Source organism: Emys orbicularis, chromosome 20 (assembly GCF_028017835.1).
Source record: "Emys orbicularis isolate rEmyOrb1 chromosome 20, rEmyOrb1.hap1, whole genome shotgun sequence".
Taxonomy (NCBI): domain Eukaryota; kingdom Metazoa; phylum Chordata; order Testudines; family Emydidae; genus Emys; species Emys orbicularis.
In genome coordinates this window covers 4,833,265-4,857,294 of record NC_088702.1, presented here as the reverse complement: position 1 = coordinate 4,857,294, position 24,030 = coordinate 4,833,265, and the positions used below count along the sequence as shown (strand labels likewise).

Sequence of the window (24,030 nt, the reverse complement as noted above, 5' to 3'; positions counted from 1 at the left end):
TCTAGAGCACGTTTCCCTCCCAGAGCTGGGAACAGAACCCAGGAATCCTGCCTCCTCCCAGCCCCCAGTTCTAGCCTCACTGCCTGCTACAAGAGCAGGCGTTGCCCCAGGTACTCTTTGATTTCAAGTCAAACTCACTGGAAGCAGGTTGGGAAGTTTGGAGGGCTCCCTAAGGCGCAGGGTCCCTGTTGAAATGTTGTTGTGCTTGGAAAACAATGTGGAAAGCAGGAAAGGGTGGAATGGGAAGCATTACAATGTGGCAATGGGGAGAAACCGCTTCTCAGGGCTTCTGACTCATCCATACTCTGAAGAGACGCTGCCAATCGCCTGGGTAAACAGACGCCAGTATCCAAGGAGGGTTGCATCTCGCGCAACATCTGTACAGTGCGAGCATCCTGTTGGGGCATCAAACCCAGCACTGATTCTGATCCACCCTGTATCAGAGGATGCTGGGAGACCACGCCTCCCAGAACCAGACACACCAGACCTAGGGGCCTCCCAAGGTGCCAACCCAGAACTGACAGCAGCCTCCCTGCCAGACACCCGCTGGCCATGCCCAAGCGGCCTCTATAGGCACATGTATTTCATTAAGGCGAGATGGGGATTCGCTCAGGGCTGCCTGGCTCTCGACAGGATGGAAACAGCTCGTTGGCAGAACTGGTGGAAAAGTTTTGAACAAGCCATTTTCCCATTCAAACAGCGGCTTCCTCGCCCAAAATTAGAGGTGTTCCTCATTTCCTGAAATCGCAAGCAAAGCTTTTGTTTCTTATAAAAGGAAGATTTCAAATGAAACTGGGGAACAAATCCATTAAATTGCGTGTGTCCCCCCCCCCCCCCCCCCCCGCACCGACGTTTTCCTTCACACATTCTTGCCTCGCCCCTTTTCAGGGGCAAAATTGAGGGGGGAGGGGGGAGGAGAAGAAAAAGAAAAAGTGTTGGGGGGGGGGGGGGGAGAATCTTTGGTTAAAAAAAAAAAAGTAAATTTTGAGTAGCAGGACGAGCGCCCATTTTCTAAAGCCGCCGAATGAAAACAGCTTCCCGCTTTTCAAAACTTTCTGTGCAAGATTTCTTTTTTTTTTTTTATCCCTATCCCCCTCCATTTTTTAGCTGGCTCTGCTCACTGGAGAAATCCACCAGCAATCAAGCCCAGCATGGAATGAACCTTCCAGGTCCCATCTCTTGCTGTGTGTCTGTACTGCTCCTGGCACACTGGAGCTCTGATTTCAGACAGGGCTTCCAGATGCCAATACACACCGATTTTTGGTGTGCTTTTTTATGATCCTGCTGTTTATGTGAAAAACAACAACCGTAGGTACTTATATGGCCATCGTAGCTTCTGAGCGCCTCATCAATTTTTAAAAAAAACTTATTTATCCTCACAACCCCCTGTGAGGCAGGGTTGTGCTGTTACCCCTATTTTACAGATGGAAAACTGAGGCACAGAGAGACTAAGTGACTTGCCTAAGGTCACAGAGGAAGTCTGTGGCACAGTAGGGAATTGCACCTGGGTTTCCCAAGTCCTAGACTAATCCCCTAACCACTGCGCCATCCTTCCTCCCACCACAACACAAGACATCTACACGCACCTCAACACGCCTGCCTCCCCAACAGATCTTACCTAGCTACTAATTACTGGGGTCAGTCACTCCTGCAACAGATCAAAACCTGTGAGCACAGAGCAGCTGGGTTTGTTTCAGTTGCTTAAAAACAAGATACAGGATTTTAGAAGAAATATTGCATTTAAAAAACGCCACACAGACCAGTGGCTGGAAGCGATCCCATATCCGTCGCCCGTCCAGACCTGCCACGCCCATACTGATGAGTCATCCCAGCCGCTCAGCGGGTTTCCATAAGGCCAGAAATGGAAACCCCGAGTCACCAGGGTTTGCTCCTGTTGGGGCTGATGTTGCCCTAGCAACGGGGTGGGCTTCGGCTCTGGTTAGGAATGGCTGCAGGCGGAGGGCAATATCGAAGGGGAGGGGAACGTGGCTGGGTTTCTCAGGAGTGGGCCGCGAAATGGTAGCGTTTAGCAGAGCTTTAACCATGAGCAATCAGCCAGCTACGCTGGGACAGTTTCGGGGGAAAGAGACAGGAATTCTGCTCCCCACAGAGCAGCTGAAAGGCTGGGCCAGACCTTCAGCTGGTGGGCATCAACTCATCTCCTAGCACGGGAGGGGGGCCCGTTCCAGTCATTCACACCACTGCAAAGTGGGTTCAGAACACGACCCTGCTGATCTGGTGTGAATGACTTCACAAGGCACCGGGGGACGGAGGATCGGGCCTGATTTCCAGGTATCAACTGATTCCTGGAGTAACAAAGTTTCCTCTTCCCTTGCTACGGTCTATCAGTCAGCTCTTTGCCCAGGGAATCTCTTTAGCAGCTGTATTTGGCTTAGGCAGGATGTGGTGAGTTTCTGGAGCCAGGAGCATGCAAATAGTTGTGTGCTACCAGGACGTACCGATGAAAGAACAAACTAGTGTACATGCTGAGATAGGCTGAGATGCGGTGACTATTCTGTGCCCATGTAGTGCCTTGTTGCAGAGTATCTGGGAGCGCTGCAGAATCAGACCAGCCCCACACACCCCGCCCCGGGCCAGCTAAATAATTATATCTCCTTTCTACAGACAGGGAAACTGAGGCACGGGATGGGGGGGAAGTGACATGCCCACAGTCTATCAGTAGTCTGTGGCAGAGTTGGGAACAGAATCAGTCACCTAATGCCCAGCCCCTCTGGCTCTCACCACTAGACAGCATTCCCAGCCCTTCATTAAAATGCCAATGGACAAAACATTGTGTTCTCCAGGGAAAGTGGAAGCACCTGGCCGTCACACACTGACCAGACGCTCTGGCCTGTGACCTTTTGCTGCCCGATGCTGCAGCCTGCTCGGCCTTCTGCAGGACAGCCAGCCCTGGGAATGCACCACAGTTCAGCAACATACATGTAGAGAAGCACATGTTGCATACTGAACGCATGTGCTTATTTACATGCATGTATCCGATCCGTGCCGTGCAAAAGTGCACAGCCAGGGAGGCAGTGTAGCCCAGTGGTTATAGCAAGGCAAGCACTAGGACACCTGGGTTCTATTCACAGCTCTGGCACCGACGCCGCCTTGGTGTGCCTCAGTTTCCCCATGTGCAAGGACATAATGCTACCCCACAGGTGGCTGTGACGCTCAGGCAGCCTTTGGAAAGCACCCCATGCAACTTCACTGAAATCAGCAGGGCCCCTGGGAGCAACAAGGGGATAAGCTGGCCACGCACAGGTAGGTTCTGATCTCTATTCTGCTGCAGTAAATCCAGAGTCGCTCCAATGATTTACCCCGATCTCAGCTATACTGCAACGCCCAGTGAAATATGGAGTTACTCCAGATTCACAGCGATGCAACTGAGATCAGCATTCAGCCCTGTGGGCGTAAACCCGCCCTCCAGCCTCCCTGGGACTGCCCCCATCAGACAAACAGAGCATTCACACTCCTCTTCGCCTTGAGAGCTAATCCAGATCATTGGTCTTCCCAAGGCAATCTGGCAGCAAAGGAGCCTTCCCTCTCTGCCCTACGCCCCATCACCCCCCTAATGTGTGGGAAAGCAGGCACAGAACCACTGCCAGGCTCCTGCCTTGTAAACAAGGTTCTCTAGCCTATAAGAAGAGCTGTGCAGGCTAGAAAGAACATTTCCCAGTCACCAGACAGGAGCTTAAAGACAAGACATTTTTTATTTACAGGTCAACCCGCAGCTCATGTGCCTCCACCACACACCCCGGCTCCTTGGCTCTGCATCAGACTTGCTATCGCTTCCAACGCGTAACACACCCACAGCAAACACAGCCAAGCCCCTCACAATCTCACTCGGATGCCTGGCCTTATTTCCCACCCTTGCAAGATTAAGGGAGGGGAAGGATGAACTAGTGGTTAAGGCGCTGACTTAAAGGTTCTATTCCCACCTCTGCCACTGGCCTGCGGGGGGATCTTGGGTAAATTGCCACCCCGTCCGTGTCTCAGTTTCCCCATCTGTAAAATGGACATAATAATACAGCCCTCCTTTGTAAAGTGCTTTGAGATCTATGGATGATAAAAGCTAGGGATCATTATTGCAAATCCCTGTTTGGGCACATTTAATCTGATTTAAACCTGTTGACATTGATTAAGTTTAACTCAAATCGCATCTTCAATTCAGCTGGTGCAACTCTGAAGATAGTTTGGGTGTAACTAAGGCTATGTCTACACTAGCACTTTTGTTGCTATAACTTACGTTGCTCAGGGGTGTGAAAAAACCCCACCCCTTTGAACGACATAAGTTACACCGACAGAAGTGCCGGTGTGGACAGCGCTATATCGGTGGGAGACGCTCTCCCGTCGACATAGCAACCCCCACTCGTTGGGGGTGGTTTAATTATGTCTTTCCCATCGGCATAGGGCGGCTACACAGGAGATCTTACAGCAGCACAGCTGTATCGGTAGTGTATGCTGGTCAATTTCCCCATTTAGACAAGGCCTGAGTTAAACAGATGCAACTTGAGTGCCTAATACAAGCCCTAAAAGGAGACTGAAGTACTAACAATTCTGCCCCCACAGGGAAACCGTTTTTTCAGGGAGGGCTGCTTCAGAGCCCAAACTGTCCTCCTCCTCTTTAAAAAGCCATCAAAAGCCAGAGATCAGACGAGATAATCACAGTGGCCCCTTCTGGCCTTAGAATCTATATGGATGTAAAAAAAACCATAACGCTAACAGTACTATTTAGGCAGCTCTGAAGATCAAATAGGTGCAAACGCCGAGGGATCGCAAACTCAGCATCGCGAACCTCAAGGATTCAAAAATCATGAGCCTCACCCCAAGATTGGCTAAAGCGTAAAACAGCTGAGGTCCTTTTCATTTGCCTTTTGGTGTTTGAGCCTTTAGGAGTCACGTTTTCTAACTTTTCCCTGTAACCAGGAAGGCTGGAAATTTCCTTTTTTTGTTAAATAAAAGCTGAGATTCTTATATAACCACATGGGGCATAAAGAAAATCTCCAAACCTCACAGGATCATGATAAAAATTATAAGAGCTGACGACTCTGCTACCTTGACAAAAAATACACTAAGGGCTGATACATATCCTTTGAATGTAGGAATGCAGAAGTCTTGTCCAATCCCCTTTAGGGCGTAGGGCAGTAACCAAAACTTGCTTCCAACATGTAAACACTGTGGGTTAGCTCCTCTTTTCAGCGCTTTGCCTTGTATACACATGTGCACAACAGCTGGGCTCATACCAGCGGGAAAGCCTAGTACAGTCAACACAGCTGAGAGCGGCATTGAAATGGAAAATCTGACCCTCTGCCACGTCTTAGTCTTGACTCCATGCTCCCGAAGCAAAAAGGGAGCTAGACCCGAGGTGGGCAAACTACGGCCCACAGGACCCTCCTGCCCAGCCCCTGAGCTCCTGGCCTGGGAGGCTAGCCCCCAGCCCCTCCCCTGCTGTTCCCCCTCCCCTGCAGCCTCCGCCGCGGTGGGGCTGATCTTGCCAGACAGCGCAGCTGCAGAGCCATGGCCTGACCCGGTGCTCTGTGCTGCGCGGTGGCGTGGCTGGGTCCAGCCGGGGCGGGCAGCGTGGCTGCCTGTCCTGGTGCTCCAGGCATCGCGGTAAGGGGGCAAGGAGAAGGGGTGGTTGGATGGGGCAGGGGTCCTGGGGCCAGTCACGAAGGAGAGAGGGGGGTTGGATGGGGTGGCGGGGGGCAGTCAGGGGCAGGGGTTCCGGGGGCGGTCAGGGAGAAGGGGTGGTTGGATGGGGCAGGAGTCCCGGGGGGGGCCATCAGGGGGCGAGAAGCAGGAGGGGTCAGATAGGGGGCAAGGCTGGGCCATGCCTGGCTGCTTGGGGAGGCACAGCCTCCCTTAACTAGCCCTCCATACAATTTTGGAAACCGGATGTGGCCCTCAGGCCAAAAAGTTTGCCCGCCCCTGAGCTAGACCATCACCTGTCTGCACCCCTCACTGTCGCCCCCATGAGAAATGAAGGCACAAAAGCAGGATTGATGCACCGTATAGAACAGATGGGACTTGTGAGTGTTGGCACAGTCACAGATCAGCTACTCGGCGGCCCCATTCTGGCAGCGTCAGGGGGCCTTAAAGTGGGTGGAACGAGCACCCTGAGAATCCCATGTATGTAGGGGTCTCCCCAGCCAGCATGTAAGGCCCTGGGGGCAGATCAAGGATGTGACTGGAGCACACTACAGCTGTTCTCTGCTTCCCAGAGCCCCCCAGGGTGCCAGGAAGGGCCCAGAATATGGGAAGTGCAAAGGTGGCTTAAAGCCACCTCTCTGCTCCATCTTAGCCCTGAGCACAGGAACGAGGGAGCTGAGAAACCGGCCCGACGCAGTTCTCAAACCTCACAGCTAATTTACATGTCTCATGCCAGAGTTTAAGCTTTGGTGTAATTGCTGCCCTCTCCTGGATGGAACTGGAATTGCCCAACTATGTTTCATATACCCTGTAATGTTAACGGGGATTCTCCTTTAGCCCGAGTGGTAGGGGCCCGTGCTTTTGGATCAGATCCCCACTCTTGCTGGAGACACAACATGCAGCACAACAACAGAGGTGAAGGCTTTGGTAGACATGGATTTATTAGACAAAAGATGCACTCAGCTAAAGTGTCCATCGCAGGCTAACCCCTGATAACCTCTCACACGGATACATACATACAGTGAGCGAGAGGTTATCAGGGGTTAGCTTGCTACATCTACATATCTATATACACACAGCCCACATCTGCTGGAGCTTGTCAAACAGGTCATACAGGCGGAGCGTGATCTTCTCTGAAGCCATCGCATTAGGACAGCCTGGCCTCCAAGGTCTTATGCTCACTTTTGCAGAAAGAGTCACATGGTTTGAAGACTCACAAGACCAGAGAGAGACAGCGGCTCAATGAAGGAGCACAAAACATGCAATCAAGTAGGACCTCCATGCATGGGCAAAACCCCAGTCAAAGTGCCTGGACCCAGCCAGTTGGTGTCTATGTTCAGGGTGGTTTGGGTTTTTTTTACGCATAGAGTGGGTAGATCAACAGGCTGTTCTGAGGTTAAGACTCAGACTTTAAGGTCAGAAGGGACCATTGTGATCATCTAGTCTGACCTCCTGCACACTGCTGGCCAGAGCACCTCACCCACCCACTCCTGTAATAGACCCCTAGCCTCCGGCTGAGTCACTGAAGTCCTCAAATCATGGTTTAAAGACTTCAAGTTACAGAGAATCCACCATTTACACTAGTTTAAACCTGCAACTGATCTGTGCCCCACACTGCAGAGGAAGGCGAAAAAAACCCCAGGGTCTCTGCTAATCTGACTCGGGGGGAAATTCCTTCCCGACCCCAAATCTGGCGATCAGTTAGACCTGAGCATGTGGGCGAGAGCCGCCAGGCAGATACCTGGGAAAGAATTCTCTGCAGTAACTCGGATGCTGCCTGAGACTGAAGAGCTGGGTTCGATTCCCAGCACTGCCACAAACTCCTTGGGTGCCATTGGTCAAGTCATGTCATCTTTCTGTGCCTTGGTTTCCCCAGCTCTAAAATGGGGAGAACCACCCTTCATTTCTGGCACCCTGAATCCATCTGGTCTGTTTAGACGGAGCTCTCTCTGGGGCAGGGTCTGTCCCTCCCTAGTGGTCTCTGCAGCGCCTAGCACAATGGGCCCCAGACCTTGTTTACTACGTGTCTGTGCAGTGTCCAGATCTCTGTGGGAGCCTGTAATACAAACAGACTCAATGAAGCACCCACAGAGCGCCAGAGATTTTCTGCCACTTAATCATGAGCGACTGGGAAGAACTGATGCAGCCAAAGATAATTCGCCCACGCAGCAACTCATCTCTAGACAGTATCCAGGACACTGGTTCTCTAACCAGAGCTCCTCTGGGTCCCCAGTTGTCCCGGGCGGTGGGGGGGTAGACAAGACCTGAAATTCTAACACAGGAGAGAAGTTCTGAATCAGGGACTCGCCAAACGGGCATCAAAGGGTTGTGACAATACTGGGAAATGGGAGGGAGCTCCTGGCTAGACATGGGGGGCCCCATTCTAGCCCTCTTTATCCATCATCAAGCCGCAGTAAAAGAAACTCTCCTCTCCCTCCGCCTTTTGCATATATCTTTATATGTAAATTTCCAGCAGATAATATCTGGGGAAAAGAAAAGGGAACGCTGGTTTCAGTTTAAAGAGGAACCACAACCGGCCTTGCTGGAACAAAAGGGGTTTTATATTTTGGCTGGCAGGGAAAGAGGCAGATAAATGCAGGAGAATTATTTACATTTACCCAAGGCCCGAGCATTTGTTTTGCATGAGACAGAGAAGCAGCAGCAGCAGAAGAAAGGCCCGGCAGAAGCCAGCGCTGGCAGCGGACGGAGGAGCCTGCTTGTTTGCCCAGTTCGGGATGCCTGGGAATGAGTCATTCCCCTTTAAAAGCAAGTTATCAACTGCTGTTGTGTCTATAAACGTGGCATTGTAGGGCTGGCAGTAACTGCTGCTGCAGAAAACGGGCCTGTAAATCCAGAGGGGAGAGAAGAAAGGGAAAAAGAGGGGGAGGAGGAAGGGAGAGAAAGAATTCAATTTTGTCTAGGTAGCAACATGGCCCTCGGCAATGTAGTATTTGAGGCACAATCACCAAAGGAGGCAGTGTGACCTAATGGATAGAGAACTGGGGATTTGGACTCAGGAGACCTGGGTTCTAATCCTGACTCTGCCACTGGCCTGCCAGCTGACCTTTGGCAAGTCCCCACCCCACCCCGTGCCTCAGTTTCCCCATCTGTAAAATAGAGATATTGCTATTGAAGTGCTTTGAGATCTACAGTTGAAAAGAGCTAGGTGTGATGATGATGGGATTTTATCTTCACAATCCCCCTGTGGGTGTTAGGGAAGGATTATTCCATTGCACAGACAGGGAACGGAGGTACAGGGGAAATTGGTCATACAGGAAGTCTTGCAGAAACAGGGATTGAACTCCAGTGTCCCAACCCAGTCGCCCACCCACTAGCCCATCCTTCCTTCCACGTACAGTCAACGATCTGTGCTGCAGTCAAACCGGCTCTGCCGTCTGCACCTAAAGAGAACGGCAGATGTTCGCAACGTGCCCTGGCTGGCAGTTATTCTGAAGGCTCTCATGTGGCACATCCAGAAACACACACACACGCGCCTCGCCGCGAGGAGCAGCGATAAGGTTTGTTAGCGCAGCGCTCGGCTCTCCTGTACGTGCACGTACGGAGTAAACAGCCCTGCCGCGACCTTTGTGCGATCAGGATACACAGTAACCGAGAGTCGTTAGGGGACTATGAACAGCACCTTGTTTTATGAACGGGGCGGAGATTAACGAGAAGAAAAATGCCAGCACCTGGTACACAGCAAGGCTGAGCTACCCCATATCCTTTGATTCTGTTCGTGACCAAGGCCAGCAATCATAAGCAGCCCGACGCTCAACAAAAGGAGCGTCGACGTCCAACAGAGGGAAGTTAGTTTGGTAATCTATACACCTTTGCCACCCCACAGGGTGGGTGAAGGGGGAACATTACCCCCATTTTACAGACGGGGAAACTGAGGCACCCAGTCGTACCCATCTCCGTTTACGGAAGTATCCCTCTAGCTTTGGGGGCACCTGGAGCCTGATTTTCAGAGGTGCTGAACTTGGAGTTGTGGGTTCCAACACAGGAGATAAAAAATATCAACCTCCAGGTGTTCCCAAGCTGGGTGCACAAAATTAGACAGGCACTTAAACTTTAGGCCTAGCCTTCCTCAGGATCACAGAAAGCTACCGGCAGAGCTGGGACTAGAACCCAGGACCCCTGTTCTAACCACAACAGCAAACTCCCCGCTCCCAGAGCGAGGAACAGAATCCAGGAGTCCTCAACTCCGGCCTCCAGCTTTAACCATTAGACCCCACTGTTTCCCTACGGTGAGAAGTGAAAATTTCTCATGTCCAATGCCCACTTCCCAGCGCTGCTGGGGGACAAGAGTGGGAGGAGAAGGGGAAATTCTGACTCACTGGACAATCATCTCACGCCCTGGAGCATGGAATCCAATTGCCCCGACTCCGCTGCCTAGACTGCATGTCCAGCGTGGGAGTATCCCCCCCAGGGCAGGGCGGGGTTGGCAGCACTGTAGCCGCTTGGTGCCAGCTCAGGAATTCAGAGCGACCTCCTGCCAGAAAGGACAAAAAAAGCCGGGCTTCTTGCTGGGCTGCACTGGGGGAAGACGAACGCGTGCTGGGCTGCTGTGAGATGAGACAGACCCAGGCCAGTGGGGCTGGTTTTGCTGGATAACTGAGGGCTCCCAACCCCCACGTGCAACAGAGCAGGTTGCTTTACCGGCTCAAAACACAACCCCCTTAGACCCGCAATACTGCCCACTACGCCAGAACAGGAGGCTGCAGCTGGCCACGACATTCCGGCTGCGGGACTATCCAGCCCCTTCCAGGTTCTCCGGAGAACCACCCCTCGAGCGTTCGTCTGTGCTGGGGTTTCAGCCGCCGCTGCCCATTCACCCTGGTGCAGCACCATTTGTGCCGGGGCAAATCCCCTCCGTGTTAGGGGCAGTTGCACTGGCACAACACAGAGATGGCTGAAATCGCAGCACAGGCAAGGCCGCCCAGCCAAGCAGCCAGGTGTGGCAGGGAGAGGTTGTGGCTAAGCAGCTCCCTAAGACACTCCCGGGAACGACATTCTGGTTAGATCATGTTTCCACCAATGCACCTATGTCAGCTCATGCAATATTTAAGGAAGGAAACAGCAGCGGACCGTAACGTGGGGGGGGAGGAAGGGAGGCAACCACCACCTTTCCATTCAGTTTTTACTGCTTTCCCCAGAAGCAACCACTCCCTGGAGAGCGTCTTCTCCCAGGTAGCTGAACATGAGTCACACCCCACCCCCACCACACTTTTACCAACCAAGAGCGCAGAATCTCCTCGGTTCCTCTCGATTCCTACTCTGGGGCCCGGGGCTGCAACAGAGCCAGACGAAGGGATGCTGAGCGTCCAGCACTTTGCATAGTCCAGCGGACACGGGACAGAACTGGGAGTCAGGTGTCAATTCCCTGCTTGGCCCCAGACTCGCTGCGGGTCTCTATACACAGCGACAGCCGTGCATGGGCTAGCCACCCAAGCTAGCCCGACTCCTGCCAGCACAGGTAACAACAGGAGTGAAGACAGGGCAGCGCATGCCTGAGAACAGGCTTGTGAGCCAACCACTCACCCGGATGCGTTCGCTGTGTAGACAAACGCTGTGGGACCCTGGGCAAGTCACTCGGCCCCTCTCCGTGCCTCAGTTTCCCCTGCCACCCCCCGTCTTGTCTAGATTGTACGCTTTGACAGTGGAGCCTCAGGCTCAATTGAAGTCTCCAGACACTACTGTAATACATATAATACGGGGGCAAGAGATTGTTACTGTCTTGTACCTACGGCATCATAAGCTGGCCCAATACAGGAGGGTTCCACCTCCTCCGTGGGTTTGCAGGGACTCAGATCAATGCAGACAGCACGTTCAAAGCAGCCACCCAGCACAATGGCAGGATAGGTGAGCTCAGCCCCACATCCCCTTATGAGCGAAGGGCTCCCGGAGTCTCATCTGCTGCTGCCATCACAGAGAGGCCGGCATCAGACCCAAAGCTGTGCGCTCCCAGGGGTTTCTTTCCTCTGTAGGAAGCCAAGGAACAAAACATGGGGGGGAGGGGAGGAGATCTTGCGAGCAGACTGAGTCAGGATTGCTGCTTTCTGATGATCTTAAGGAATTAGGGTGACCAGATGTCCCGATTTTATAGGGACAGTCCCGATATTTGAGGCTTTTTCTTATATAGAAGCCTATTACCCCCCACCCCCGTCCCGATTTTTCACAGTTGCTGGCTGGTCACCCTATAAGGAATTGACAGCAAACATAGGAACTTTACCATGAAGGTGGCGGGACAGGGATTACAATGAAAAAACCCATGAGAATGGCCTAAAAAGTCATGAGGCGTTCTTTAAAAAAAAGAACAAAAAAAGTGTGTGTGTGTTTGGGTTTTTACCTTCTAGCTTCAAGCTTTTCTCTGCAACCACAAGACCTACAAACTCTACTGCCTCTCCTGGGCAGTTACTGCCTCTCCTGGGCAGTTACTGCAGTTTATACTATTGCAAATTACAGCAGTGACACTAGAATCCGGTAATACAGTGGGGGTAAAATGCAACATCTCTAATCTGACACCGGCCCGTGTTTTATCTCTTCCGCTCCTGATTCTTAACAGAGGACTTTGCCCCAGTCGATATGTTTATGGCATTGCGATATTTAAACAAAAGCAACGGTCCTCTTCACCATAGATAGCAAGGATCTGTTCCCACTATCGCTGGAATGGTGTTAGCAACACTGTTCCAAGCACAGTTCTGTTTGTATTACCGCAACGTCTACCGGCTCCAACTGAAATCAGGACCCCATTGTCCGAGGTACTGTACATATACACAGTAAGAGGCCGTCCCTGCTTCAAACAGTCTAACTAGACAAGGCAAGTACTAATAATCCCTTGCTCTGCTATAGTGCTTTTCATCAGTAGGTCTCGAAGTACTTTACAAAGGTCAGAATCATCCATCATTTTACAGTTGGGAAAACCGAGGCATGGGGAGATTAAGTGACTTGACTAAGGTCATCGGGGGAGTCTGTAGCAGAGCAGGAAATTGAACGCAGGTTTCCAAATCCCAGGTCAGTGCTTAACCACAAGACCATCCCTCTTACGAGAACGAGGACTGACAAGTGCTCTCCCATGGTTGTTCTGCCATTTCCCTATTCAGTGTGGTCAGGAAGTTATCGTATAACCTACAACCAATTAGGATCCTGCAACACTATAGAACGTACCATGTTGGAGGGAGCTGGTAACAACATGGGTGTCTGCACCAACATGGTTAGAACAGCTGCTCTTGCAGCATTAAATGGGGCAGAAGCATGTTTTAGTCACAGACGAGTCCAAAGTCTCAGTGCAGTTTGGAGTGTGATTAACATGTGTTTTGTCCAGTTTAATTCCGCACGGAGGGGCGCACAGCCCTGCTGTGGGGGCTGCCCAGCCCCCACAAGGTATTTTCACGGGGCAGCCAGGATGTGTGTCTGTCCCTGTGTTAATGCTGAGTGCTGTTTGGAGCCTGCTGCAGAGTCGGGAGGGCGTGCGGGGCAACACCACGGGGCCCGATTCTCCGCTGCCCTGCTCTCCTCGTGCTCCCAGTCGCACCAGCGCAACGTGGTACCGGATCAGAACGGTAACGTTTCACGCCGGCTACGCACTGGTGCGAATGAGTGCCCATGTAATGGGGCAGTGGAGAACTTAGCCCTGCTCTCGATCTCATCGTCCTCAGCTCTCCCGATGCCGTGGGGAGCTCAACCGCCAGGCCTTGCTAGGAGACAGGCTGCTGCATTCCACCGCAGCAAAGGATGTGAAACTGACACAGATCGCCCGCTTCATCACTGGATCCTCTTTAACCCCCCCCACCTCCAGTCCCCTCCACAGTTGTCTGCCTGGCCAGTTGTTTAGCCTCACACTGAGGCTATTGAGTGCCTGCTGTGGAGGGAGAGAACACGAGAACAGGTGGACGATCAGAGACAAGGCCGGGGTCTGATTGACAGGGGCTATGTATAGAGCCGGTTCTTATAAAACGCCTGTCATACTGGCGGGTATCTCAGGGACATGGAGATCCCAGCCATGCAGCGACGTGCAGGAAGATCGAGCGACTGGAGCATGCTCAGCAGAAAGGGACGCGAGTGACTCCACAGAGTGAGCCCGGTGCTGGGAAAGCAGTGTGGCTTCCTCACCCCCTGATCCTGCAGCATTGCTGGAACTGGGAAGAACCCCTTCAAATCAGAGAGACAGCATAGTCCAGTGGATACAGCCATTGGACTGGGAGACTTCGGTTCTATTCCCAGCTCTGTCAGTGACCTGCTTGGCAACTGTGGGCAAATCGCATCTCTCTGTGCCTCAGTTTCCCCCTTCTCGTCTCGCTGTGCGCTCTTTTGGGACACTCTCTCTGACCATGTATACGTACTACACCTACCACAATGGGGCCTGATTTCGGTTAGGACCTCTAGCCCCTACTATAATACAAGTAAATAATTTGAGGTCCCCTCCAATTGCAAATATCGAGGAGGCCTTCCCATCCTCCCCCAGTCCAGGAGCCACATCCCTGCCACGCCCGGCTTAGAATCAAGCCAGGGTAGGTTTGCTTCCTCGGACTCAAATCCTGGCTGCTGGTGGCTCTTTAAGAAACCCACAGTGGAAATTCGAACCTCTCTCCTGGAGAACATGCACTGACTGAACAAAATAAGAGGCACACAAGACTCCCACCCCTTCCCACCCATCTTCTCATTCACTCCCTCGTTTTCCTAAGGGCCATTATAGTCAGAAAATCACCTAAGTGACTTAGGCACCTAAGTTGCATGATATGGCAATGGGATTTAGGCACCAATGGGACTTAAGTGCTTTTGAAAATTTTACCCTATTAGTTATTTCTATGATGGCAGCTTGCAGGAGCCCCAGTCAGACCAGGGCCCCATGGCGCTAGGTGCTGTACAAACAGAACAAAATAAGTCCCTGTGCTAAAGAGCTCCCGATCTAAGTACCCTATGTGAAAAGGGATCCTCCCTCCTAACGTAACATCCCTTCTGCCTCTCTGGGTTTGGGGCAGATTTGTCTGGGACAGAGGAGCTAACCCTGAAGCTTTGGGGGAGCAAGCGGGAGTCTTCATTCTGTGTACAGCACGGCCATTGCCAGCTAAACCCTGCCTGGGTCCGAACACCACCGGATCGGATTCTCATTTATACTAAGGCCCCTTTACGTTGCCAGAGGGGTTCAAAACGGCTCTGAGGGGGGGAGCGAAGGGGCCCAAGTGTGAATGAGCATCAGGCCCTGTAGCTATGAAATTAGCAAGGATATAAATGTGGGATATTCCCCTGCCCAATGTACTTTTCTTTTAGCGGGTCGCTCTTGTGATTCCTGTACAGTCCTTTGAAGTCCTGCCTGACCATACAATCTGCTCTTTGTTCATCCCAGAAGGGCAGATCTCCCCCTAAATAAAACAGTTTTCCCTCTGGAGGCCTTTTATAAAGCAGGGAGTGATGGGGGAGGGGGGGGAGGAATGTTCCATAAAGATCAAATTTTTCTCCCCACGCACAACGTTCCAGCAAAACCACATCATCATCATCATCATCATCGCGAAGCATTTCAGAGAGGAGTCGGCCCAGCTCCGCGCAGGATGAATGGAAGAGGAGAGATCGCTTCCAGCATGGGGAGTTTTAGCAGGCATGTGCACTTGTATATCATTTATATACACAAGGCTCTCAAAGCACTCTGGGGACTTTAAGTCTCATGTGAGATTTTACCGATGGGGGAAACTGAGGCAGACAGCAGAGAGGTGACTTGCATAAGGTCACACAAAGCCAGTAGCAAACTGGGATTAGAACCCGGGAGTCCTGACTCCCAAGCTCCCCTGCTCTGGTCCAGAGCTGGGATCAGAACCGGAACCAGAACCCATGAGTCCTGACTGACAGTTCCTTGCTTCCCCCACCGGCTCACACTCCCCCTTCCAGACCTAGGAAGCGGATCCAGGCTCAAGGCTCAGACTGGCTGTTTAGACAACGCAAGAGAGCCCTCAGATTAAACAAACACACCAGCCCCGTAATTCTCTTTATACAACAAGAAGTTCTAAGGGACTGGCTGGCACAGGGGACTAGCCATGTGCTGCTGAGCCTCGCATCTCTAGCTTGCCTGCTCGAGTCCAACCGAGTTTAATAGGGATCAAAGACTCTTTCCATCTGATGGATGTTTGGGGACCCTCTGTGTGGAATGAGTTTGATGGTGTCTCAGTGGAGTTCCCAGTGGGTAGGGCAGATGTCTCCCATTAAATCCCAGAGCAGGCATAGACCCACCCGCAACTAACAAAGTGCTGCGCGCAGGTCTGGTGGGGAGGGGGAAATCAGTGCTGGATGTTAACTAACCACCCACTGCCCACAGCCAGCCGCGGCTCCTTGGTAACTCCATGTCCACACGGATTTCAAAGGCAGAGAGACTCTTCTTCATTAAGAAGCAGGAGAAGAACTGGGCTGGGGAAGGAGCGAAAGTCAATACTGAGCTACCGAGCTACCGGCTTAATCAGGTTAGGGGCTGCAATTCAGGAAGCAATCGCTCAGACAATCTTATAATGAGCAGGGTCTGGTTCCTGTTTCGGAGAAGGAACGGGGAAAAAAAAAAAACAAACCTCTATCTTTCCTCGTCTCCGATCAGGCTCTTAGCAAAACTGCCAGCAGTGGTGGGAATGGAACGAGCTAACTATTAGGCCAGCCATGAAGCATGGGCTGAGATGAACAGTTTAGCATCTGGAGACTTTGGGGAGCCCAAAGCACATTGCACCTCCCCATGCCCTGCAGCAGCGGGGAGGCCCATGAAGAATCCAGTTCCCTTTGCTGCGGGGCAAGGCCCTCGATTTCTCCAGCAGTGGCATAAGAGGGGGTCAGGTACCCACAAAGGGCTAACTCACCTGAACAAGAGTGAGGGTATCAACCTTTACTCTGGCAATGCAGCTCCTCATTCACCAGAGGAAATAGCCCTGTAGAGCCGGGTGTCCAGATCCATTCCCGTGGGGGCCCCAGAGCCAGCCAGACCATCACTGCCTAACACAAAGCAACTAAGGGTGCATGGCACGCGTGGCTAACTCCCCATGGAGGCTCTGGGCCACCCAGCTGGGATCGGCTGCTGGCAGAACCGCGGTATCTCGTGTCATCTGGCAATCCTCTCCTCCAGCAGCTAAGGCAGACCGGGAGAGCGACCCAGGTTTTCCCAGGATGCACCAGTACAGACATGGCTGTCCTTCAGAGGCGCGGACAGGCCAACACAGCAGTGCTGGGGAAAATCGCCGCCGTGGGGGCAGGGACCGCGGCGCAGGAAAACGGCTGTGATGTGGCACAGCGGGTGGCGTGAAGGGGGCCCGGATCTGAGGGGTGCCAGGCGGGGGGGTGTTTGGGCTGCGATCCCTCCAGCCTGGCTGAGCGTGGTAGGGGAGGCCTGGCTTTCCCCATGAATCCCAGGCCTCGTGAAGCGGGAGGGGAAGGGCGTTGGCTGCCGCCTGCAGATGTGAGTCAGACACGGGCCGCCCAGCATTGCCACGCCCTCGTGCCTGAGGTGATCTCAGCCTTTAAATCCAAACCACCCGCAGACTACCACTCCCCCGCCCAATCACAGGCTGCCAGGGAATGTCCTGGAGTGCGACTGGCCCATTGGAAAACCGCCGGCTGCTGGGGGCGGGGGCAGGCAGGCGAGCCTGGCTCTTAGGGACACGTGCGGCTGGCCCCACCCCAGAGCCAGCTCTGCACGGCACAGGAGCAATGGCCCAGCAGCCAGCTCCTGCCGGAGACCTGTCCCTGAACTGGTGCAGGCCAAGCGTGTGCCTGTGCCTTGTGCTGGGCCATAATCTATAGGCTGTTTCTGCAACACTCTCTCAATCTCCCTCCATTCTTCCAGCATGAATGCAGCCCCTGCCACTTGGAGTGCTAGCACCTACTGGGTCCTGGCACCTTCACCATCATGGCACCCAGCCCTGCTCCGAGCCGAGCGAGGTGGGAACCAGACACCCCTGCCCAGTCCGGACGAGGGCACTGCCAGGAGAGCGGGAAGAGCTAGGCAACGGCAAAGCTGCCCCAGGGATGCATGACTGCTGGGCCTCCACTGCTGAGCTCTGAGCCCGGAGCAGGCTAGTTAATCATAACCCAGCCCTTGCTGCACTGTGGTCTATTGCTTCGTCCCCTTTCACCTCCTCGCAGCCGGCCCAGCCCTGCTCGTTAAAGCAGGCACACAATAGGCGCCTTCTTTCAAGAGCAGTGTTAGGAGCTCCAGCGCGCCAACTGCTGCCTGCGACCGACTGGGGATCAGCTCTCACAGCCGGCCCTACACAGAAGGAGCCACGTGCCCATCTCCCACCATCAGCCACGCTGGGAGAGCCCAACCCTGCAACGAGCTCTCCCTGGCACGTGCCACTAGGGTGACCAGACAGCAAGTGTGAAAAATCGGGACGGGGGTGGGGGGTAATAGGACCCTATATAAGAAAAAGACCCAAAAATTAGGACTGTCCCTATAACGTCGGGACATCTGGTCACCCTACGTGCCACCCCCTGCTCAGGGGGTGGGTGTGAACTCAGGACCGGATGTTGCTGGAAGCCCAGCGATCAGCCACACCCTCTACGGCAGGGCACGGGGATTGGACCACGGAAACTGCCAACACTAGAGCGAGTTCCCCAGGGCAAAACAGGCCAGGGAGACACCACTCCCTCATACTTGTACACACAGGGCTGTGGCAGGGGCTCTGGGAAGGGGGCTCTGTCTCAAATCCAAGGAGTGGAGGGGTTCTTCTGGTACTGTAGTTAATTCACCTTCCCGAGACATGGTAGCTAGAATTCTTCCCTGGACCTAGTACTGTCTACACTGGGAGGAATGTCGGCGTAACTTTGTTGATCGGGGGTGTGGCTTTTTCCTACCCCTTATTGATGTAGCTGAGTCGACTTAACTTTTTAGGGTAGACCTGGTCTTACACTCTCACCGCCTGCACCGGGTGGATTCAGCAGAGAAGGGACTGGAATGCCTTCAGGAGAGTGTGTGGCCTACCGGTTAGAGCAGAGGACTTTGAGGACTCCTGGGTCCAGTCCCCCACCTCTGGGAGGGGAGTGTGATCTAATGATCAGAGCAAGGGGCCGGGGGACAAATGGGGGAGTCAGAACTTATGGGTCCTGTTTCAGACAGAATCTGAGAGCTTCGGCGAGTCACTGAGCCTTATTCTACCTCAGTTTCCCCATTGCTAAAATGGGTTCAATAATGTACCTCCTACTGCACAAAGCTGTCGGGAGGCTCGGTGAACAGTTGCCAAGCCACCAGCCAAGCCCCTTGAGGAAAAGAGCTAGAAAGCGGCACTAATTTAGCACTCAGCCCCTGGCCTGAGCCAACGCGGCACCTTTCTCCAGTGTTAATTTCACCAGCAAGAATCGAGGCTCCAGCCCTGGAAGGAAGCGGGGTCTGCACCTACGGCAAGGGGAGGGCATCTCCGCTGAGCGACTCAACGTCCCCAACACCAGATCATCACCACGCCTGTGTTTACTGACCCAGAGCCAAGTGCTCCGAGTAGCACCTTGGCTTCCCTTCTCCTGACACGCCCTGCCGGGTGGATCCAGCCACGCTAATGGCTCGGCCGGCCTGGGGAATGAGACACCCAAAGCAGAGCTCATGAGCGAGAGACGCTGGGTGCTGACACCCACCAGCCTTTAGACACTTTGCTCTCGTCATCTCTCCCGTGCTGTAGATGCTATCACACCAGCCCTTCGAAGGGAACAGTGGCTGCTCGGCCCAGATAACGCTCGCGCAGGAGGTCGGGGAGCCTGCTGGGGGAAGATACCAAGGAAACGTTTCCGCCTCGGCGCTAGATGCAAGACTGAATGCGTGCAGGGACTGGGTTAGTCGTGCTCCTAGAGCATCTTGCCCCGGGGCCGCTCAGAATATTTCAGACAATGGGCCCCGTCCTCCGTCCCCTTGTGCAGCCACTTACCCCAGCTCGAAGCAAGCTCAGAACCTGTTCGCAGCTGGTAGCGTGCTGCACCCCTTTAGTAATGGGATAAGTGACTGCAGGAGGGGCCTGACTCCATTGTCCTGCCCAATGAGTCCAGCCTCACAGCCCTCTCTGGGACCTGGGTGAGCGTTATTGTCCCTGCCCCCTTTTACAGAGGGGGAAACTGAACAACAAAGAGGGGACGGGACGTGCTCCGTAGGTCCTAGTGCCCCAGCTGGGACCAGGAGCCCTGACTGCCCAATCCGGAGCTTTCGCCCCAAAAGCTTATCCTTCGGAATTCCCTCCCCAGCCTGTAGTAGGGGATTCAGTCAACTCTATGGGGCCGCCACACAGGCCAGCTATTCTCCAAGCCATTAGCCCCGGGCAGAGCAACTAACGCGAATTCAGGGAGGCCTCCCTGAACACCGGATCCAAATATCTTTATCCCAGAAAAGGCTGCTCTGAATGAACGGCCTACACCTCCCGCTTTTAGCTGACCTCTTTCCAACCCAGATCTCTCCCATACAGAGGAGACGCTGGATATTGTCTGTGGTTAGAGCCGGGTGACGAGAGCCAGGACCCCGGCACTCCATTCCCAGCTCAGTGAAGGACCTCGAACCAGTCACTTCAGCTCCATGCCTCCGTTTCCCTCTATGCGTAAAGTGAGTCAAGTAACTACCTCTCTTGCAGGCAGTGTATTAAAGAGCTTTGAGAACCTCAGAGGAGTCACGCTACAGAGGCACGAAATGCTGTTTCGACTGGAACGCCTCCCCAAAGCGGAGTTGTTTTGATTCATTTAACTTGTGCCTCACTCTGAATAACTTCACAGCCCGGAGGAAGCAATCAGAGCAGAATGCAATAAATCCTGCTCATTACAAGGGGGAAAGTCCCTAACAAGGACTTTTCAGATCAGAAAGCTTCCTGAAACCCAACACAACTCCTCCACGCTCACCCACCCCTACATTCACTGTCAAGCTCTTCCCAGAATTCATGCTCACAGTAACCGGTACAGTAACTCGAAGTAGTAAATGAATAATGCAATATCGACAGCCGGGGAAATAAACCCTATTCTTCACTCTCGCTGCTGATTCACAGGTCTCTATTTGAGACATCACAACACTTTGGTCTCTCTTGGTAACCACTGTCACTGCCTGTTCTCCAAGCACACAGCAAGGTAGGAGCGGAGCTTTCAAGATAAATGGCCTGAGTCACTGATTGTCGCTTTTAATAACTAGGCTCAGAACAGGAGTGTGGTCATTTGGGAATCCCCTCGGGGAAGGGAGCTTTTTCCAAGAGGGTCTGTTTGTGTCAGAGAATGGCAGCAAAAACATCCAGTTTTCGAGAACGCACATTCCATTCCAGTAAGCAACAGATCCTACAGATTACATACAGGGATCACTGCAATGCAGCCACCTCTGGAGTGGAGCAGGGCAGCTGTGTAACAGCCACACCGCAGCAGGAGCTGGCTGCAGGCTGGGCATGATTGTAATGGATGGCTTAAGAAAAAGTTAGAGGAGATTGTTTTAAAGTTTAAGGCTGCAAAACCTTTAGAAAACACGGCTCCTGTTGTAGTAGCAAAATCTCTTCCTCCCCATATCCTTCAAAATCCTCCCCCATCCTGGCATGCCCACGGCCAGGGGAGAACAGACACAGACATTCAGTACAGGGAAACCTGCATTCAAAATCCATCTCCAAATAGTAACGAGACTCTAGGATCTAAATGCAGAACTAGCTACAGTTCTATGCAGAGATGACCACGGAGTTATCTAGAGACAGATCCGTCGTTGGGGAGAGACACAGGAAGCTAAATATAAAATCCTGGGCAGCTTTTAAAGACATCTGTAAAATGTTCCTCCTGCTTTCTGCATGAGCTAATTATTCATGGCAGGCTGTCCCTTTCGGGGGCCTTTTAGAAAACAAACTCCTTTATAGCAAAGCCAGGGAGGTAGGACGCTGCAGATCTAATGCAGGAATGGGAGACGCGCTTTGTTTGCCATCACGCAAACCTGGGTTCGAATCCCGCTCATGCTCCCTGGAACTGACTGTGGATGGGAGCATGATGGAGGCAGCAGACGTAGCCCTATGGGAGCGTCCCCTGCTGCTCAGCAAGGATCGGGTCTCAGCAGAGACCAGAATACACCAGAGCTGCAGATCCTAAAGGGTCATGTTCTGATCCGAAGTCCATGGGAGTCCAGGACTTTTGAATCAGGACCACTGGGTGAAGTTGCAGGGCTCTGAAGCTTTCTGGATACAGGAGCCACTCCCAACCGCCTTTGGATCCCTCTGACCTCCACCACCGCCCGCTGGGGACAAGCGCCTCCGCCACACGGGCCGAGGAGACACAGAACGGGAAACCCAAGTCCCCAGGGAACCCTTGCTGGTTGGGGGCCAAGGTCCAAAGCATGGGAGGGAACCAGCTCGTCGGAATGGGCAGAATGCCACCATGTGCTATCGAGCTCCCTGGTGCCAACTCTAGTATAGCAGGGAGGTGCGTGCGTGGGGAAAGGGGGGGTTAGGCAAATTTGGCAGCAGCAGGGGAAAGGAAAATACAGTAGAGGGAGGGGAGGGACAGAATTTGAAGCTAGCAGACAGACAGAACCAGGGGGGCCCCCATCACACCCCAGAGCCCCGCAATGAGAAGGTGAGTTTGACACGCCGCCAAGCCCTTGAATCCCATTTGGCTGAGCAGGCTCAGGCTAGTTTCGAAAGAGGCTCAGCAGAGCCATGGATCTGCGCTCCCGCCCGTTCCCAAAGACGCTCCCGCATGGCATCTCGCACTATAAACACAGAACACCCCCTGGCCACCGGTAACGGGGACATCTCAGCTCCCACAAAACAGGTTTTTAAATGACTGGCAAAGGTGGAGTGGGGGAATATGCCAGGGAAGCAAGATCTGCAGGCAGGAGAGCCGGGGCCGGCTAGACCTGGGCCAGCTAGACCAATTACCGCAGGGCTCATTCAGCAGCCTCAGAGAGAGAATCGAAGATAGAGATAGGTCCCGAGATGCAAATTCAGAGGCATCTGGATCCGGGGCACCAGATCCAGCCTATTAGAGAAATGGAGGCCAGACGCAGAGTTTAGATTCCGATTCGGATACCGACCCCGCTCCACTCCCTCCGAAGCCTGGCAGTTCGGATCAGATCCCTTGCTCATTCTACGTCACATTAGTAAAGGCACTTTCACCAGGATCTCGCCGCGCCAGCTGACAGCTGCCGAGACAATCCCGCGCCAAGGACGGCGCCAGCTCCTGAACACCCAGTGCTGAATTTACACACTGACCATGCAACAATTTATTGCGGGGTGGTGGGGGAAGCCAAGAATCATCCCCCCCCCCACCACCACCACCACCACGACACCAGCTTCCACAGTAACAACCCAGCCAGGGTAGAGATTTTTCCCATCCTCCTCCTATTCTGGATTGGTTTTTTTCCCCTCCATGTCCCTCACTGTTTGCCAAACACATTACAACACGCTAGTCGCTTGGCCCACGGCCTCGGGATATTTGTGGCTTCTCTCCCAAGGCTGCCAGCCCTGACTGCTCCCACTCAGGCTTTTCGGGACTGCTCCGTTCTTGGAAAGGGGGGAAAAGGAAAATTTTCCCACTACTCGCTGCCCCACTGCTTGGCATGGGCACTACCCCGGTGCTTACCGTGCCTTCAGCTCCTTGAACTCCTCCCGCACTTTGCTCAGCTCCAGCTGCAGTCGTGCCCTCTCCTTGGCCACGGAATCCAAGGTCTTGCGGGCATCCGCCAGCTCCGATTCGTAGGCCGACTTGATGCCCGTCACCTCGCGGCTCACCACCTCCTCGGATTCGGTGATGCGCAGCCGGAGACCGGCATTCTCCGACTCCAGCGAGCGCACCCGGTCGATGTAGACGGCCAGCCGGTCGTTGAGCTCCTGCAGATCTTCCTTCTCCTGCAGGCGGGTGATGCGGGTGGGAGAGAGCGGGGTGCCACCCGCCCCACTCCGTGTGGCCCTCTTCTGAGATGGGGTGTCCATCGCGCTTCACAGCCTGGCAGAGAGACGGGAGCACGGGTCAGTGACTCAGATCTCTGGAGCTGCCTTCCCCACGTCTGCGTCTGCCTCGCTGGTACTGACAGTCTGATTAGTCACTTGCACGGATCTCGGCTCAAATATCCTTGGGAAGTAGGAGATGGGGGAGTGGGAGCGGCTATGTAAAATAGGGCCAGCCCCCTGCTTTGATGATTTAAAGGAGCAGAGGCGCCTGGAAGAACAGGCTCTGTTTAAAATAAGGGTTTGTCCACAAGGGAAAGTTATAGCAAGATGTGCTCAGATGTGAATGTAAACAGCTATAATGATAGTGGTATAATCCCCGTATGAGTATTCTGGAATCCGAGCACCTTTTGCAGTTTAGTTTACGCTGCTTTGGACGGGGTTTAACCTGAAGTGCGAAGTGCCACTCTTGTTCCAGAATAAAAATAATAAATAGCAATCCCTAGCTCTTCTGGGGCACTCTTCATCAGTAGATCTCAAAGCACTT

At 53.3% G+C, this 24,030-nt stretch overlaps 1 protein-coding gene across 1 annotated transcript in view; it reads right to left on the bottom strand.

The window, feature by feature from the left end:
* The window catches only part of LMNA (lamin A/C), a 55,123-nt gene extending 31,493 nt beyond the window's left edge, over window positions 1-23,630 (bottom strand). The window contains exon 1 of the mRNA XM_065420029.1: window positions 23,179-23,630. Within this exon, the coding sequence (XP_065276101.1) occupies window positions 23,179-23,528 (350 nt within the window). The 5' untranslated portion in view covers window positions 23,529-23,630. The remainder of the gene's footprint in view (window positions 1-23,178) is intronic.
* Window positions 23,631-24,030: the final 400 nt, after the last annotated feature.